Source organism: Venturia canescens, chromosome 1 (assembly GCF_019457755.1).
Source record: "Venturia canescens isolate UGA chromosome 1, ASM1945775v1, whole genome shotgun sequence".
NCBI classification, from domain to species: Eukaryota; Metazoa; Arthropoda; class Insecta; order Hymenoptera; family Ichneumonidae; genus Venturia; species Venturia canescens.
This window is the reverse complement of record NC_057421.1, coordinates 27,162,591-27,182,226: the sequence shown is the minus strand read 5'-3', so window position 1 is coordinate 27,182,226 and position 19,636 is coordinate 27,162,591. Positions and strand designations below refer to the sequence as shown.

General features: G+C 38.1%; 3 protein-coding genes across 10 annotated transcripts in view; 1 reads left to right on the top strand and 2 right to left on the bottom strand.

Annotated features, from left to right (window-relative positions):
- LOC122419240 (growth hormone secretagogue receptor type 1-like) overlaps window positions 1-19,636 on the top strand; it is a 57,676-nt gene that overhangs the window by 1,999 nt on the left and 36,041 nt on the right. For 3 of the 7 annotated variants that reach the window (XM_043433645.1, XM_043433640.1, XM_043433648.1), the window contains exons 1-2: window positions 15,802-16,482; window positions 18,786-19,293. In XM_043433645.1, the coding sequence (XP_043289580.1) occupies window positions 19,203-19,293 (91 nt within the window). In that variant the 5' untranslated portion in view covers window positions 15,802-16,482; window positions 18,786-19,202. Of the gene's footprint in view, window positions 1-15,801; window positions 16,483-18,785; window positions 19,294-19,636 lie in introns of those variants that run through there. The other 4 variants (XM_043433643.1, XM_043433642.1, XM_043433641.1 and 1 more) reach the window with 4 other exon arrangements.
- Window positions 310-15,256, bottom strand: LOC122419239 (protein 60A-like). Its single transcript, XM_043433639.1, has 3 exons — window positions 14,932-15,256; window positions 591-2,008; window positions 310-354 (listed from the first exon to the last, which is right to left on the bottom strand). The coding sequence occupies exon 2, from the start codon at window positions 1,987-1,989 to the stop codon at window positions 628-630; it is 1,362 nt and encodes a 453-aa protein (XP_043289574.1). The 5' UTR covers window positions 1,990-2,008; window positions 14,932-15,256; the 3' UTR covers window positions 310-354; window positions 591-627.
- LOC122419237 (embryonic polarity protein dorsal-like) lies at window positions 2,171-7,818 on the bottom strand. 2 transcript variants are annotated; one of them, XM_043433637.1, is made up of 3 exons: window positions 7,738-7,818; window positions 7,398-7,574; window positions 2,171-4,667 (listed from the first exon to the last, which is right to left on the bottom strand). In XM_043433637.1, exon 3 carries the CDS (start codon window positions 4,484-4,486, stop codon window positions 2,756-2,758), a length of 1,731 nt encoding a protein of 576 aa, XP_043289572.1. In that variant the 5' UTR covers window positions 4,487-4,667; window positions 7,398-7,574; window positions 7,738-7,818; the 3' UTR covers window positions 2,171-2,755. The 2 variants fall into 2 exon arrangements, with proteins under 2 accessions (XP_043289572.1, XP_043289571.1); XM_043433636.1 differs by lacking the exon at window positions 7,738-7,818 and having other exon boundaries at window positions 7,398-7,617.

The following is a 19,636-nucleotide window of genomic DNA, read 5'->3' as shown; positions in this document are numbered from 1 at the left end:
TTATAAAAAAGACGCATGAAGAACAAAAAGGAGCACAAGTCAGGTGACGACTTTTTTATACATTTCGCTCGTCCCTGGTTACAATTCGGATTGATTCGAGACTCGGGCTACGCAACGTGGAGCCATAATGGTTACATTTAAGGGATTCGAAGGTGTTCCATTAACGAACTGTGACACGATACGGTTTCAAACGTTTCGCAGAACTTCACTTTATATGACTATATATGAACTTTTATATTGCCAAGCAAAACCTAGAAATATAAAGACAAAAATTCCTCCAGACGCCTTTACTTTGGCTCTTGTTCACTCAGCTTCTTTCACTCTCGTCCCCTCTCGGCACGAATAGTGTCTTTTCTATATCCGTAACAGTCCCATTTATAAGTCAAGGAAGATTCTAATTTGTTTCTACTGTTAAAAATGCTTGCTATTTTAAGATGAGCTCACTCGATTTCAAGGTTAATTAAAATTCATGAATATCGAAATTTTTTTGGTCTTTGCATGTTTGCCAAAAGCAAAAGATCATGGACAAGTTTTATGTTAATCATTAAAAAGGAAAATAAACTTTTTAAAATAGTATGTTGAAAGGATACTGAACGGTAGAAAACGAGGAAAAAGTACATTAATTTATCAATGACAACCGCACGCACGAACGGCCATGTTTTTATATTTTTTAAGAACAACGTTTTGGTCATCATGAAAATAGAGGACAGATATTGTTGATAATTTGGTTGGTATGCAGCAAGGCTTGGGTATTGTTGAGGGTCGAGCGAGGTGGACGAGGGTCTGGACAATGGCGTGGTTCGTCGCGTTCATGTGACTAGTTAAAGGAAACTTGCATTCACCGGCACAATAATAAGCATCGTATCCATCGGGGGCAATTATCCAATCTTGCCATTGAAGATCTTTGAAGCTAACGTAAAGAGTATTTATTCCGCACGGTTTGTTCGAATGGTGTGAAGCCATGCGATTGTAGTAATCTGCCAATAAATTACGTATGTTGTAAGTGTCTCTCTTTTTTTTATGGATGGAAAGGATTTCGATATCATCGAGGCTCGATCGATGGTAAATCCGCAATTGGTTGAGCCTGGTGCTTTTGAAGAAGCCTGTCATGAAGGGTTGTCGCTCGGCATCACCCTTGAACCCTACAATACCAATATCTTCGGGTCTCGTCTCATGAGACGAACGATCGATCGAATAAACCGACAAGTAAAGACCCTTGTTGTCCTGGGGATTATTCATCCAATGATCCAGGGATTCGGTCACGTTCAAAGTTATCCATCCCTCTTGACCAGCCGTAGTGTTGGTTGTGTCGACAAATTGCATTCTACGTTCGCCCTCGCTCGATCGAGTTACCCGGTAAACGGTTATCGTAAAAGCACCACGATTTTTAAGATTCTTAGCATCTGGTCCTCGGTAGAGCCTGAGCTCTGCCAAGGTCATAAGCTCATCCTTCGGGGCAGCATCCACGTTGAACCATATTCTTTTGACTCTCTCAGGTTTGCCAGTTCGATGCTTCTGTTGTGCTGAAAATGTCACGATCGAATCGCTCTGATTGATTATTTTCAGATCGTTTTTTGTGAAATAAAAATCGTACTCTTCCTTTTTTGCGTTCCGTTCGCTCTTTCTCTCATCTTCGAACGATTTCTCGTATATGCTGAGCAAAAACTTCGGTGCTGATCTCTTGATCATCGGAGTTTTGCCGTTCACGTTGTTCGGCTTGTCCGGAAGCCCTAGAAGTTTTAGTATCTCATGTTCCAACGCGATTTTCTCCTCCTGCGTAGTTAGCCGATAAATTACCGTTTGATCTTGTCCGTTGTCCACGTACAGACCGCTGTTGTGACTATTCGGACTCGATAGACTGAGAACATCTTCTATCGCTGGTAACGATAAAACTACGAGATAAACTGTCAAAGTTGTGACGCGCGTGTACGTTATCTCAACAAATCCATTAAATTTCTTGGTCATCCGGTCCATAACGTCCAAAATCATTTCTGAATATGACGGTTCACTGAAACAAAAAAATAAGCCGGGCAAACTTTTGAGCCACGATCGCTTCAAACGAACTCTTTTTGTCGTCGAATAATGTTTTTTGGAAAAGATTCAAATCGAAAAGGGCGGGGGTTAAAGGATGGTTTCCGGGAACTACAGAAATTTTATTTTCATCCCCAAATCTCTTTTGAGGTTTACTTTTATTGCAATGAAATATTTGTATACACACGAAGAAAAAAGTCGGCGTTTCGATAACAGTCGTTGTTGGAAGATTTCATTGAGCGGTGTTCTCGCTCAGGCCATACAAAATCATAGAAAACTAGAATATTCGTTTCATACTTAACAATATTATAGTGATTATATAAATTTACTTCAACCCTGTATAATAGAGGCATGATTTATTCGATCAGTTTTTTTTTTCATAGCGTATTTAAATGCCAATATTTAGGCTGAGCTTTTCACATTTCTCGAGGCATTTTGGTCAAATTAAATAGAACGGAAAAACAGAGTTCGTTCTCTAAATTAATGATGTATATGTTTACATCTATAAAATCTTATACTGCATGGAAACTATACAAAAAATTATGACATCGATGCAGTGAAAATTGAGAAATCGAACGTTTCTTGGAATGTGATACAAAGTAACAGGATCAATGAACAAATAAAAAAATTCAATAATTAAATACTCATAAAGCTATGATTGCTCCGTCGAAGCACACCACCTCTTGGAGAGTCCTTGAACAAATCGATCTTTAATGGACGATCGTTAAACGTCACACCAAGAAGCAGCGGCTCCAACGCTAACAGGTAACGTTCCCGTTGCGATGTTATTTTCAATTTTCACTGGATGATCGATTATGGAAAGTCCACTTGAAAAAGTTTCCGAGAGTGCGACACTGAAGGCCGCCAATTCAGCGGAATCCAATTGATTGAGGCTTGTGTCAAAACTCGCTTGATTCGAGCCAGGAATGTCCAGCAAATCGCTTTCGTTGATGGTGCTTTCGAGGCCCAGCAGATGAGCGTTGCGGGGCTGAGTTTGTTGCGACGTAGTCAATTTCTGGAGAGCAGGAGCCTGTTGCCGGTGAGAATATTGCTGCTGAAAGCAGTTGGAAAACTGTGAACTGTCCACTTGATGTCTGTTGAAAGATTGCTGATGATAAGGGTAGCCTTGATTGTTCGGGGCTGATTCAAATTCTTCGTTGATGATGCTGGCAGGGTGGTTGGCTCCACCGTGCATGGCATTGTAAACGGAGTAGCCAACGGCTGGAGAGGGTAGACTGACCGGCGAGTCTTGATCTCCGTAAGAAGGTACTGAGGTGTCGAGGAGGTTCGTTGGCGATTGAATCGGAGTCCCAACGTTACCGACCATCGAATGTACGCCCTCGGTAAAAGCGAGTCCGACCCCCCTACCGGGAAACGACTGGACTCGTGCCTCGAGTCTCACTGGATCGGTGTTGCACTCGAAGATTGGTTCGTTCATTGGAATACCTTGGCTCTCGGCTTCCGCTTGGATGACTCGTAGAACCTGCGCACGGGGGCTTCCGCCGAATTTGCGACGTTTTCTCCTGAGAGCGTCGTGGTCATCCGCGCCGAGTGGCAAATACTGGAAAGGCAATGGTTCGCTCGTCGCACCGTCGGAGGGTCTCTTCAGCTGAATGTAAACTGGCAACGGTTCTTCGATCGCCTGATATCTGTAACTCGGTGTACGGAATGCAATCGCAGTTTGTTTGTGAACATCGATAGATTTGAAGTCGCCGTAGCCTTCCCAGACTTCAAGGCCGTCCCGTTTCTCGAAAAATCGCACTTGTATATTGTCCTTGGCAACTTTTTCGCAAAGCATTATCATTTCCATGCCGCCGGCAACAGTTCCGCTGTAATGACTCAATTTGCAGATCATTAAGTCGGACATTGCTTTTTTGTCGTAAATCGGCTGAGAGACGACGGGCTGCAAAGGAACGTTTATTTTGCCCTCTCTACCCTCGACAAACACTTGGAAACACATTCTAACGGCGTTGAGATCGACGCTCGATGGTTGCCGTTTATGATCGAAACCCGTCCGAAACGGATCGACTCGTATTTCCTCACGTACGCTTAATGCCTCCGCAATGTCTTTTTTCTTGACACATTGAATTCCGAGATTGACGAAGCTCACTATCGGATGTCCAGGTGTTATTTCCATTCGACACACTCCTGTTTTGCACGTCCCTTTACCCACGAGACTATGGGGGTGCGGTCGATAAGGTTGATCTTTTGTTACACACGAAACCACTACGATGCCCCGACCCTGATAATTGCATATTTTTATAGTTGGATATGTCTTGTACTCCGAACTGCTGTTTGCACCTGGTATACTACCCGCTGAACGACCTTCGCACTCGTAGCGAAAACGTAGAGCTTTGCTCGCGGGTTGCTCCACTATCTCCACGTAAGGAAAACCCTCCTTATCATAATTATCGATTTCTAATGACTTCATACAACCGCCGGAAATCATTTTCATTTTTTATTTCTTCTGCGAGCCACGTTCACTTCATAAGCGGCGCTTTCCTTCGGAACTCGGTAGCTTGTCTTTTGAGTCGATCGTACTCCTTAATTAGCAATCATCAACGAATTGATTAACTCAATTTGTCATGATCCATTCGTTACGGTTGATCACGTTCCTTTGGCATTGCAAGAAGACTCTGTAATTGAGAAAATAATATTGTTAGCTTTTTTACTTTGGTGTAAACAAAAGTTGTTAAAGTAATTAAACTATTTTGTTTATTTAAAACTGATTTCCTGAGGCGTTAAATTCCATTTTTTTTTGCCCGAATTTTTCTTTATGGTTTTTCAAGTCATGGGTTTTGAAGTTAAAAATATTTTCTCTTATTCACATTAATCTTGAGTCCTTGAGGCGTATTTTCTTTCTTTATTTCTCAAATTTTGATAGATTTTATTTTCTAGCCAACTGAACATATCCATTTCACACGCCAGACTAAGGTCCTGAATAATGTTCGAAAGAACAAATTGACACTGACGTCGAGAGGCGGTCGATTCACGGAAAATCTATTGTGTCAGATAATTTGGTACGTCGCGTACCTGGAATTTTTTCAGACTCTATACCGATTGATTCTTCACAATGGATGTCTGTACGTGTACTGTTTTTTCATGGCCATCCAAACAACGTGCAATATATTTAAGTGATTTGAATAGAAATTACGAATTATAGATGTAAAAGAAATGTTTAGTAGTAATCGTACTAAACTGTGAAAAAAAGTTGCACCTCATTAAAGTCGTAAGCGTTCGTGCTCGAAATCACTTACGCGTTTATGAAAATAAAATTCGCAAATACTTTAAAACTGACATAAGTAATCGAAATTTTTCCTGAGTATTCCGATATACGTTTTGGTTTACTAAAATAGTGAAATACTTTTTTCCAATTTTTTTCATTGACCGCTTTGTTCCAATAATAATGTTTGTCTCACAATCACTCTAACGAAATTAGGACCAAGTTTGTGTTGATTAAAAAATTTAATGATTGAGGAATAATATTTTATTGATACACAAATCGTGAGAAATTTGACAATGTATATGGCATTTTTCTTCAGAGGCATGTTTTTTAACGTAAAATAAAAATATCCCTTTTTTCATGATCAAAATATTTGGAAAATCGGATTTAATTGAATTTGTAAACTTTTTTTTTATTATTCAGGATGCATTTTGATTTTTCTGTTTCATTTTTAAATAAACAGGCAAAAATTTTGTTGACCGAAACAAATTTTCGTTGTTCGAACTAAAAAATTATTTTTCTCGACATTCATCTCAGGTCAAAATCAACGTAACCGATCGCTCTAAAAATTAGTTGAATATACTGTAACTTTTTCATTGAAACAATCCGCTAAATTCGTCACCTTCCGACCCACAAATTCTGTTCGATACGCACATTCTTTTCCCATCGATACTCTCCGCTCTGAAATTAGTTAATGAACGCTCATATATTGCTGTACCACTTAACAGAAAATTCATCGCAAGCCGGCACTAAAAATGTATTGAGTGGCGGACAAATTACCGAACAATAGTGCAAGTGTTGAAAGTTACGGATTGTCGGAATACTTGGCGTCAAGACGCTGTCGCGTCTGTAGATAAATGTTTATGAGACATTCCATGTGGGGCCGGCGGTCTTTTTCCCTGACCCCCGCCCCCTTTTTTTCTTTTATATGATTCTATTAAGTCTGCAAGACACCGTGACGTTTTTTCAGATTTTTCTGAACAGTTATTTAAAAATTTTTTCTAAAATAATTTTTTCAGTGTGTTTATGAAAACTATTAACGTTGAAAAATTTCGAAAAAAATCGAGAAACACTCACTCTGGGCCAATAGTTAAATATTTTGCTACCCAAAACTAATTTTCTTCACAATTTCAATGTAATTATACGTACAATATTTGAAGTTCTTACTCTGATCATGGAAGGATCGCAAGGAACTTGTTTTTTTGAATGAGCGTAGCCAACGTTGTGGCAAGAAAATTGTAATGGTTCTGTATTTCGATGAATGGCCGTTTAAAGCCAGTCCGGCTTGGCGCTCGCAGCGACAAACCCGGATGTACTAAAGCCTTCGTACAAAATGCTTCAAAAAAATAAGTGCCACAAAGTATTTAAAATTCAAGTTGAATACAATCGTATTATATTGGAAATTCATAACTACTAATTGATTCGAAAATTGTGGAGAAAATTAGTTTAAGGTATCAAAATATTTAACTATATTGGTCCGGAGTGAATGTTTCTCGATTTTTTTCAAAATTTTCCATAGCTTATAAACGCACAGGAAAAATCATACTTCCACTACGGGCGATAGCTTAAAATGTTTGGCATACAACCACCGATTTTGGGGAATTTTTTCGAACTTTTAAAAATCTGAAAAAACTTCGAGGTGTCTTTTAGACTTAATATAGTCGTATTTAAAAAAATTTACCAAATCAGCGGGGGTCAGAGAAAAAATCTGCCGGTCTCACATGGAATATCTCTTAAACATTTTCTGTGCGTCCAAAAAAGAATCAAGAGGCACTTTTATGAAGGAGTTTCCCGTCCAAATAACCCTGTTTATAATCATTTTAAAAAAATGATTATAAAACTCTCTAGGACCTTCCGGCGAAGAATTCGAGATAGTTCGTAGGCTCGAAAACACATCACGTACTCAAAAACGGAAATATTCTTGTGTAATTTAGCGGGAATGAGTCAGGTCCCAACGCACCAAGTACCTCGTCTCGCGTTATTGAATCAGCCCCAACAATTAAAACGTTAAACGCAAAAGAAAAAAACAGCGACACTATTTGTCAAGCGTATGATAATCGCACCTCGTATTTCGATCATAAACTAATACTATACGAATAACTCGTCCAAAATAATGTAAACACTGCAGGATCATGATGCTCACCTATGCACTTTTATTTCTTATCATCGTTGATACGGAGAACAATATCCTTAGGCTCTACGACTCGGTTGACGTGAAGTTGATTCCCCAAAAAAATGAAATTTTCACTCCGTCCAAACACTTGTTCGCACTTTTACTTTTTGCACGACACTGAATTTTAATTCTCCGAGCACTTCACTCCTGGAAGGGTAATTTGAGAATGAGCGCTCGAACGAGACCTGACTTCAACTTAATGTCTACTAAAGTTGAAAGGGATTTTTCGAGGGCCGGTGTATTAAATATGTACATACATACGTATCTATGTATTTACTACACAGGCCCTATACATGTATTCCTGCCCTACCTGTGTCAATGTTTCACATAACCGTTATTCCATTGTGAAGGTTTTCGCTGCGGCGATTTTCGTCGCTGTATTATTCTCGAGTGACCCTGTAATTAGGCTCGTGGCACATCGTAAGTCGTAAAATTTTCTCGTACAAACATATTCCGATTTCAAAGCCGCTTTCTTCGGCCGACTCTTAGCAGGCAACAGTTCCAAGGACGGAACTGTAGATTTCCTACCTGCTCGCTGTCGGTGATGAATGTTATATTTAGGTAGATCGCTCTCCAAAGATAAGATGCTCGTAGATCTATTGGCCATTCTTACCTTCAGTGAGTATTATTAGCGAACTTTTCCTCGATTGAAATTAGTTCGCATTGTTTTTCGTCGTATGGCGTTAGCAGTAAGTGGCAGAGCCGTTAGTTCGTTTATTTTCCTGCCAAGCAATGATAATTGAAAAATGAAAATTTCAGTATGTGAAAAATATTTCTACTATAAAGCTTGTTAATCTTCTTCACAAAAGACAAATAATTTTACGGGTAAAAAGGACAAAAAATGTCGCAGGAAAAATAAAGTTTTTGTATTTTTTTTCGAAATAAATGAAACAAACGTCACGATTTTTTTATATGTTGGTGGCTCGTGCAATGGTGAAAAGTAGAGAATAAAAAATGAGTCGAATAAAATATATAAATCAATTGCCGTAATGGAAGGAAAAGTTAAAAAAGCAGCTATATAACTTTACAGTAGCTCTCGAGGTGATGGAAAGTCACGATTTATTGGATTGTGGCTCGAGGCGCATGGACGTAACGGACGCACGTGTTCACAGAGCTTTCGCAGGAATTAAACTATTGTACCATACTCTCGCTGTTTTCAAAGTCCGGAGTTTGGTGCACAGAAACCACCCTCTGCCCATTAGAGTGACATTACTTTGTACTTAACGGTGCTTTGTTGGGTATACGGGCAATTATAGGATTACATAAAATAAAGTCCAAATCTTTGATTCTCGTCAGGCTTGGAAACAATACGCGTGATAAGCATATCAGCGTTGAAATTAACCATTGAAAATATTTTTGACAGTTTTTCATGGTTTTTGTGATTGTATCTAAACAACTTTGATAATGGTGCTACAGTTGTTTGAAATTTTAATATCGTTGAGTGATTATTGGAGGAGGTCATATGAATCAATTAACATTAATCATATGGAGAGTAAAATTGGTCAAAATGTTGGATGGACCCATAAAAAGGTTAAGCGATATTTCAAACTGAATTTTTTGTTGAAGCAATTTATATCGCACGTGCAAAACTATGACGTGTGGCCAAAACTAACACAATCATAAATTCACGACTCTCCAGAAGTAAATCGTAACTTCGTACGTGTGATTAGCGTTCTAGATCCTCGAAAACAATTTTACTGGTGCTAAAATTATTCCGACTGGGAGAAAACATTTTTCTTATTTTTACGTAGACGGTGGTGACTATTTTATCGTCACAGTGTAATTGTGAGCACCAAAAATAAACTAATTCCAGCTGATCCCTCTCCATACTCATTATCATATCGTGATAATTATCTCGACGCGAAAATGTGCCGACATTCATAACAATGAAGCCAAGAACGCATTTGAAGGTAAGAGACAAACGTCCCATGATTTTTTCATCGTTTGAATTATTTCAACGTTTTCATTATCGAATAATTTTAAATAAGAACAAATATCGAATTCATTCCCGCCATTTTGTTGAATCTTTGACACTCGTACAGATGAATTTTTACTTTCGGAAGTTGATCCCAGATCCAGTTACAACAGAAAGCACATTCGTTCAAAAAAAATGTACTGGTACATATGAAAATTGTGAAAAAGTAAAGATCAATCAAGAATCTTTGAAGATTCATTTTACCCTGATTATGCGCTTTATCAACTCTGCAATGAAGACGTAAGCATATAAAAAATAATGTCAACACACGGTGGAAGATTTAAAACGGAGTCTTCTACGATCCACAGGTGATTAACGAGCGAGCAGCAGTAAAGGAACCGCCACTATAAATCACCTCGTGTTGACGCCCGTCAGTATCCACAAATTATCATACGAGGGATCATCCTTGACCCTTTATAAACGCTTTTGGCATATGAAATTGCATTTATATACATAGATTTGGAGCAAATGCATAATACTAACTTTCTTCTTCCTTTTTCAAGGATTCCAAAAGTTTTTCTCATACTCGGAACCGCAATTACTGCGGTTAGAGAGAGTTGAGATCACTGAATGAATAAAATGTTATTCGATTGTGCGTTTCTCAACCCGCACCAATACTTCGTGAAATAAAAAAGATGTTTTTTTCGTTAATTGCGTTGGACTGGAACGTTGCAAACTTCAGCGTCGTTAGTCAATTACTGATCCCATCTTTTGAACCTAATTTTTCATTTTTATTTCAATCTTACAAATATAGACTTTAATTTCACTTTGTAAATCTCACCTTCCGGTAAATGACACAGAAACAAGATTGAAAATTCGTTACTAAATATTAAGAATCAATCAGCATAAAGTTGCATCACGTCGGAAAGGATTAGGTCAGTTTGCCAAAAAAAAAAGAGTAACAAGATCCATTTAGCATAGACAAAAGTTGGACTCCGAGGTCCACGAGTTCAATTGCAGCTCAATCATCTGCAATTCAGGATCGAATAAAGTAACGACAGTCTGGCTAGTCGGCATGGCAAGTCTCATTCACCCCTAATAAACGATAATAGAGTTAGCCTACGCCCATTGACTCCTTGCAAATTACGAGCACTCCTTACTCGTTTTATCGCTCATCGAAGCTGCTGCTGAGTGCGGTGACCGGTTGTGGTCACCTTCTTGTAACGACACAATCATCTCCGAACGTAGGTGGACGTCGAGATCTATGAAACGCTGGTCACGTTTCCTTAACCTAAAGAGCCAAAGCTCAAAGATTAACTTGGAAAAATGTTTAGAAGAATTTATCATTGTAAAAATCTTTTTGACTATGGCAAAAAAAATGCAATTGTCTTGACAACTGGTTCAGTTGCAATTACAATATTGGACCATTGCCAACAAAATACTTTCAGGACACTACAATCTTCTTGGAAGTCTCGATATCAATTTCACCATCTTCATTCGCTATGACCGTGACTGCGTTCGAAACTTTCGGGTTATTGAGTTCTGGTTCCGACTTTTGGCGTCATTTCTTGGTCAGAGAGTAGCTGACATCATGAAAAATGATTTTTTCTCGGATTTTTTGCTGTTTTTTGATAAGATTTTTAGAAACTTTTACAACGAAAATTCAAGGGTTCATTGAAAAAATTCGAAAAGTATTTTGTGAGTGGGACATCGGAGGAGTTCTCTTAAAAGCAATCAAAGAATTTACTATTTCAATTTTCATCACTGTTTATGAAACAATGCCAGTGTTAACTACAGAAAATCCATAAACGATCAAATAAAAAATTTTTGTTCCTTCATCGATGATTCGTATTTGAATACTTTTTGTGTAAAGTCCATGATTTTTCAAATTTTGAAATCGCTCGATTCAATCGAAATGAAAGTCTTCCTATCTCAGACTAATGGAACAATAAATTCACAAAGCAACACTTTTTCTTCTTTTGAATTTCAATTGATGCGGTTTGTTTGCGATTTATTATTATTTATAAGCCCATTATCTAGCTGCAAATGGACGCTCGTGTTAATACGAGGGTGCGCGGCGAGTATTAAATTATGTATAGTACCACTCAGCTGTTAACACGGATATTTGTGCGTGAAAGCCGCGTATAGGATAGAGTCAAGGGGAAAAAGATATTTGTGTCTCTGTGCAAGATATTCTATAGCCGCGTCACAACCCTCGTATTACGGAGGCTGGCTCTGGACCAACAGCAACAGGCACTTTTAAAAGCCGCTATGGGTCCGGGCTCCTGCTGTTCCGAGATAAAAAGCTCCTCCAAAATTCCTTTTCGTTTTCATTTTATTGAGGTTTTGTTTTCGAAACTCGAAGATAATCCTCCCCAAGTTTTCCTCAACTTCTCAGAGTCTCTTGATCCAGCAAATTCCGAGGAATTCTAACATACGAACCTTGGAGGCTACGCCGCTATTAAGATATAACTGGATGGATAGGCTTGACCAAAAATTATATCTGATTGGAATTTCCGTACTTCGTGATGCAATAAAAATCTGAAAAAATTTAACAACATTTGGAAAGCTATGAACAACAATTATCAATAATAATATTGTCCAAAAGTTAATAACAAATTGTTTAAACAATTAATTATTCAATAATTTTGCGGTGACCTATTGTTTTTTTTTACGAATCAAATGTGTGTATTTTTCCGAATGCTCATGATTTTTTTCAGAATTTTCGTGGATTTTTTAAATTTCTTGAAAAAATTTTGAAAAAAATTTTAAAAAATTTAAATTTTGGATATGTTTTAGAAGACATATTTACCATCAGTTTTGAAAAGTCTCAAGGTTACTGGATCAAAAATGTACAAATAGAGCGACTTAAAAAATTTAAAAAAGGGAATTTCAAAAATCCACGAAAATTCTGAAAAAAATCATGAGCATTCAGAAAAATGCGCACATTCGATTCGTAAAAAAAAAACAATAGGTCACATCAAAATTAATGAATAATTAATTGTTTAAACAATTTTTTATTAACTTTTGGGCAATATTATTATTGATAATTGTTGTTCATAGCTTTCCAAATGTTGAATTTTTTCAGATTTTTATTGCATCACGAAGTACGGAAATTCCGATCAAGATATAATTTTTGGTCGAGCCTGTCCATCCAGTTATACCTTAAATCACTCTATTCAGACTTTTCCTCAACATAGATTTGATGAAATCCCTCAGATTTCAGGCCGCAAACGAGTTCAAAGCGTCCCTCATTATATGCAACGTTTTTACACTGGCTGGACGTACCAAATCGAGATCTCGAACAGCCGAGTCGATTTAGCATCGAATCTTCCATCACGCACATTATCTATCATTCATAAAAATAGACGAAAATGCATTGGAATCGGAAAAAACTGAACGCACGTGTATACAGACAAAAATACGCAGCATATCTTTAAAGGAGAGAAAAAATAGATTGGAGAAATATACGAAGGAAAAAAATACGAGCGTTTTGTTTACAAAAATAAATGACAGCTGAAGCAAGTTCGTCCGAGCCGTAGATCGAGAAGGAAAGACAACGAATAGTGAAATAAGAAGAACATACATGTTTTGCTGTAAATCTTCCGAACGATATGTAGGTTTATAAATATGTGGATGTGTCTATACGACGCGCTTGCAGCAGGCGGCAGAAAATTTGGGCGAGTAATTTAGCGGCCCTAAACTGTGGATGAATCGTTTGCTCTAAAAAACAGGTCCATAAATAAAATATTGCCGCAGCTTGCCCCGACCCCTAATTCGGAAGATTTTGCAACGAGAAACATCTGGATGGAATTTTCTTCCTATATAAGTGTGAGTGTATTCTTTATCATCTTCGCGATTGCCTAACGACGCTGCAAGATTGATGCACATCATTTCTTTGCCACTCATGCTGGAAGTCAATTTACTGGCAAATGTTGCAATAATATTATTTTCTGCTTGCGGAAAAAAATTATGGAAATTTTCTAACTTTGAACACTTTCGGATGCTCGAATTTCGAAATTCATTTATTATAGAAATAATGATGTTATCATCTAACGAATACATCGGAGTGGAGTTCGAACCATCCGCGTTGAGGTACAAAAATCCAAATGCTATTGAATTTCATGACCCTCGGAAATGGGACGTAAAGCCCTTGAGATATAGAACAATATGCAAAATTTAGTATATTCCGTACCTTTACATCAAAGGTCACGCGTTTACAGCGAGAAAATAGAATAATATGACGTCACAAGAGTGGACAGCATCGAGAGAAGTACCGGAAAACTAATTATTCGAAAACACGAATTACTCAAGATGCAAAACCGTTTCTCGGCAGCGAGAATGACGATGGAACAGTTTTCTCAACACCTTGAATAATGCATCGCCTGTAAAGAGCATTGAGCACTGCAAATAACCTTTTTCTCTTTGTTTGGCACAACATTTTTTGTCCAGGTGTATTGAAAATTAAAGTTTGCTCGATCAATGATTTTATCGATTTTATTACGATGTTATTCCTTTCACAGGAATAACCAAAGCATTTTTCATTTCGACTAATTCGTCATTACATGCGTGTGCGGAGCAAATGAAATATTAGTAAAACGATCAGTCTCAGTCTCGTTAAGAATGCAACAAGTATATGCAAATGGAACGAGCCTGAGTTTAAACCCCGTCAACCGTCTGAAAACTCATTCCATCAAAGCCGATTTTGGTTTGTTGATTAGACGCGATCCCCTCAGGGAGAATAGAGTTCGCGTTGGGAATTTGACACGTGGATGTTAATTTAACTCGATGATTTTAGGCAACGTCAAAGTTTCGGAGAACCAATGGATTTAGGGGTGCTGTCGCCAAATAGTGCGTGTTATTTTCGAAAGCTCACAGGTGCGGCCAATGTTCGACTACCCAGAATGAAGATCTTTAATGACGTATATATTTATTATCAAAAGCAAGAATATAATTGTAAATTCATGAAAGCGAACTTACGTAAGAAATAATGTTGCATGCACGAAGACAAAATAATATTGGTTACGTTCAGAAATGCTGTGTGTCCGGACTTCGTGTAAACATTAACCACACGACGTCTCTTTGGAACACGTGGTTATATCCAACATCCGAGAATGATCAAAGGAATACGCGAATAATATCGCACATAGATAGATAGAAAGACCAAAAATCAGAGAAGAGAAAGAGCTTCTGAAAAAGAGTGAATGGCATAAACACTGAAACATTTTCACATCAGGTCTCTTTTGAATGGAAAATAAAAAAATCGCCTTTTAGGTCGCGCTGTCATTGAACCAACTGAGATATCACGTGGGTATAGGCACGGAACTCATTTAGTCAGAACTTATCGGTAAGAAAAATGAAATACACGAACGTAACGAAATTTCAAATTCTCGATAAAAAATGTTCAAACTTTGGAAAAATTCATTTTGGTGTAGGACTTTTTTCAAGAGTCACAAACACAAAATTGGAGTCACCAGCCAGAGCATTAAGCGTCTGTCCAGTAAGTTGTGTAAGTTGTTTAGGGTCTTGGATAATTCGTTGCACAACAATCGAGCTCACTATTCATTATTATGGTCCAATACAACTTACACTACGCTCGAAGTATGCTGATTCTGCTCCGGTCTCCTCAAAGGTGGAGACACGCGACACTCTCGTACGCAAACCCAGTCGTTCGACACGTTAACTTTTCCACCCTCCCAAATATTATTCACATTCGATTAATTTTTACATCAAATGTTTCTTTTCAAATCAAATTTTCAGATTCCCCACAATTTGGCTGGCCGTGATGGAAACGCTGCACTGACACTCGGGCACTGATACTGGGTCTCAAGAATCAAAGATACGTTTTCAGAACTATCCCAAAGCTTTCGCCAGCACCAGTCAAGACTACTGAAGATCGTAGGCACCCAGGGGAGCTCCGCGGAACTTGCAAATCGAAGAAAGACTAGCAATCCAATTGTGGCTCGTTAATCGGTGGGCTTTCGGCGTTATGCTGATTTGCGATATTAAGCAACTGATTTCGCAAACTGAGCAAGTCTTATTTCCTGCTCACGATGCAGATATGTTCCGTGTTCCAAGTTTCCAGCGGTTTTTTTCGACTGAGTTATCGGGATTTTTGTATACGGAATTTGGGTCAGTGGATTACAACGATGCGTTTCAAAAGCGTTGAGAAATTACGGAATTTTTTTACATCGCAATATATGACCAGTGCAGAAAAATGAATAGCTGAAAATTTCAATTAATTTGTTTAAAAAATGATAAATTTCCTGCCTGGCTGCATTCAGTGATTACTTTTTAAACATTCGAACTTTTCAAATAACCCACGTACAATTCAGCGGGTTGATCATTTCTTTCTGTTTACACGTAATACATATTTGGATAAACAGGTGGAGAACGGTGGGCGCCTGCGCGAGGATTGTCCTCTCGCTTCTTGGTTCGTTTCTAGTCGTGAGCCGAAAAGCACTCGGTACGATTCAAAGTAAACTTCGCATGCCGCTGTGCAGCGATCCCTTTCCCGAGGCACTACTCAGTGTACCGTCACAATTCGCGCGCTGCGGTTTAACTTTCTTAACGCGAGACAATACAGGCTACGAACATTCGTAAGATTATTTAATGCACACGTGACAGTATTACCTTTGTAAGATCAGACATAATTCAAATTTATCCATAAAGTCATTCACTCGGGCTTAAATTATGCAATATAAAATATCAGAGTATTTCATGTTCCACTAATCTGCATAACGTAAACTGTTTAAGTCAAATCATTGTCCATTTTTGTTAATAAATTGTAATAATCCAATGACCTAAATGGAGGAAATCATTGCACGAAATTGCTGTTAAATATAATATGGTAATACATGATCATTAAATTGTCTCATTTTCTGAAAAAAAACTAGCAGCGTGTTATTTACCATCCCAGTATCATGGAAAACCGTTCCTATATTTTATTCGAGTAATTCTTTGTTTCTTTCTCTCCCCTACAAGTCGAGTGTGTGTAAATGAAAAATTGCCCGGTTCAAATGAATCATCGTAGATCAATAGAATTTCGGTGACTTAGAAATACCTTCGTGAGTGTTCGGAAGTGTGAGAAGTGAATTTTTCATGTTGAGTGTGCTCATGGCAGAATCGAAGTTTCAAAAGGTCAGTTGATGAACTGTGGAAAAACTTGAGCTTCAGGCTTTTATCGAAGCTCGAAATAGTATTTTTCGTTCCGAATAATATGCATTCGCATTCACTCAAAGATTTGGGACTTACTCCAACAGTTACGAGGTCGTAAAACAGAGTTGAAAATCATCGTAAGGTTTTAAACGACTCCGAATGAATTCATTGCTTTCTGCTGTCACTCTATTCCATTATATGACTGCTGATTGTTATGCAGGGCACGGCAAAAATGTGTCTTAATTCACGTCGGAAGTGCACGAACCCTTTTCCTACGTTGGCTGAATGTCATCAGTCATATATGAGTGACATTTTACTTTAATCGCTCGTAAACTCTTCATTTCGGCTAGTGGTCTTACTTTCTCTCTTCATCCTTTTCGCAGTTTTGTCGTACCAATGATTTCGCCGGTTTATGGGCCGGAAGGAGAGATTACCAGCACGAGCTGGCCACGTTAAAGTTTCATTGCTCTATCACTCTGTTTTCTTCATGACTCATAACTACACACTACTATCGCGCGCACTTTTCAACCCAGCGCAATTGTTTGTGGTTGAAATTGATTGGCGAAAAATCGTTTAACAGATAATAGGATCGATTCAAGTGCGTCATATTCATTTTCAAAGATAACCCGACATCGTGGGTTGTGAAAAACTAGATCGATGGAATCAATGACACAAGTTCGTGTACGAAACTTCACGTGGATGAATTTTAACTGCGAACACGAGTTTGCCAATGTTTCATTAAGCTTCGAAATCGAAAGATCATCGATGATTATATTGAAGAATGGTAAAAACCTGAATTAAATTATCGGTCAAATTGGAAATGAATTTATTTGTCAAAAATATGAGAATCCTCACGATCTAATTTACAAAAAGAGATGAAAACGGGATTAATTTTGCATTCTGCATTATTGTCAAAACTGAAATATTTGGTGATGGCGTTTGCGAGAGCAAGAAGGAAGAGTTATGCAGCCCTTGAAATATTTTAAGCTCGCGAAGAGTATCTCGAGGGGGATGTCGTTGATGGTAATTGCTCTACGAAACGTGTCTCCTCTCTCGTTACTCTCGTGTTCAGCAGAGCAGTAAAAGTGTGTTGCACAATTTATATGGTTATATGAGAAGTTTGAGAAAAACGAAGTTCCGTGAAGTCTTTTCTTTTCATTATTAAAAAGAAAATTAATGAAATTCAAGCAGCTTCGTATTTTCATTCGAGATATAAAAATTAGTCCATCAGAACAAATTTCCAATTGCACCCCGTGCATCGCATCGTTATCCGGATATTGATTTAATCTCGAGCATCTAAGTAAATTGCACAGGAGATTATCATAGTTGACATTTTGACAGGGATGTTGAAGTCGGTCGAACAAGCTATACAGCAAAGGAGTCATTGGTAAACGAGACTAAAATTAGTTACGTCTATCGAGACTAATTACCATCCAGTTTCTAATAAACTAATATTATATTTCTCTCTCATCCTGTCCTGTCCGTCCATTCTAATCTCCCTCTCGCTTTCGATGCTGGCATCTCTCTCTCTCTCTCGTTTTCTCTGACTCTTTTTTCCTCAGAACTTTACACCACCCACGTTTTTCACCGGGACTTTGAGTTACGATCACTCGTTTACAACGTTATTCAATACTTCCGCAAGGCTCAACGACTGCTTCACAATTAATGAACTGGCCAAACGTTCTGTTTCTTGAGTGGTTAAGAAAAAGTGACGTTTCACAAATCGAATCGAAGGAGCAAGCGAATACGCTATTCTCTGAACGGTTCAATGTATACTCACGAAAAATCGAGGCTAAATATTTATTAAAATCATCGCTTTCAGATCGCCGGAAATTCTCCTCGGGTATCTTCATTAATTTAACCGGTTTCCTTATCACAATTTGAGTATCGTTGAAACGAGGATATTAATTTGGTCGGTAAATCTCTGCTCTAGTTATGCAAGTATAGTAATACCGTTCATCAGCTCATAGTCAACGATGAAAAGAAATCTACTTCAGGGATATGAATCATCAAGAGGCTCTCACGAGAAACAACTTCGAGAAAATTTGTGATACGATAACGGAAATGATCTTTATCGATACGTCAGCCTTCGCCATAGAAATGCACAATTTTATAGAGTTTCGTATTAGAAATTCAATCAACTTTTTTCATATTTCCATCTAGAAACACGGCAGTAGTTCGACGCCAAGTATTCGAAGGAAAAGCCCCAACTCGAGCCTTCCCTGATTTTTCCATGAGCAAAAATGAAACGATTGTTTCATTTGACATTCTTCCTCTCTTTTCAGGTCCCACCCATGGCAAGATTCGTTAAAATGGACTTTAAGAACACGCAAAGAAGATGATGAATGATTACGGAACACGGACGAATAGGAGTTCAACGTTTGGAGAAAAACCGTCAGCTACGCGTTCCGAGCAATAAAATTCGAAATGCTCCGAAGATCGAGAACACCGCTCGATCTAATGTCCTTCTTTCATAACTCCAGAGTGATGAACAGTGTACGAAAAATCGTACAACCGAAATCAAACAACAGTACAATACTATGTCGGAAAATATGGTGCTAAAAATTCTACGTTTATGAATTATGAATGAAGTATTAAATCAATCAATATTATTAATGATAATATTTAATATTAATTGCGTGTATTCGGAGAGTTTTGTTGTTGTTATTGAAGTGAAAAAAGTGAATTTTTGAGTTGAAAAAATGTTGTCGACCATGTCGACCACAGCCCTCGAATTAAATACCTCGTACTACACGACAGTCGTCGGGAGTAGCACGCTCGATGGATTTTCCGGTAAATATTCAATTTGTTTAGCGTCAATAACTTATTATAATAATAATTTAATTAACTAATTCAAGTATTTTTCTGTATGAAATTCGCTTGCGTTCGGAACGTGCGCTGCACGACCAATTGTTGGAAGAAACTCTTACGAAATTTAGAAGGCGTTTTGATAGCTTCGTCTCCAAAGATACAAGTGTCCTACCATATAAGGAAAACGTTGTCCATTCGCCCGAAATCCCTCTCCGGATCATTCGACCTCGGGCCCAATGATGCCAATTTTTAATCGATCATATATCAGCGAGTTTTCTATTGATATTCTTTTGTTGAGTTATCGGTTTGGTCTGATAAAAAAATT

What these genes read in the sequence shown, in the direction of transcription:
- LOC122419239 (XM_043433639.1), bottom strand. Translation starts at nt 1,989, where the DNA reads ATGATTTTGGACGTTATGGACCGGATGACCAAGAAATTTAATGGATTT.
- LOC122419237 (XM_043433637.1), bottom strand. Translation starts at nt 4,486, where the DNA reads ATGAAAATGATTTCCGGCGGTTGTATGAAGTCATTAGAAATCGATAAT.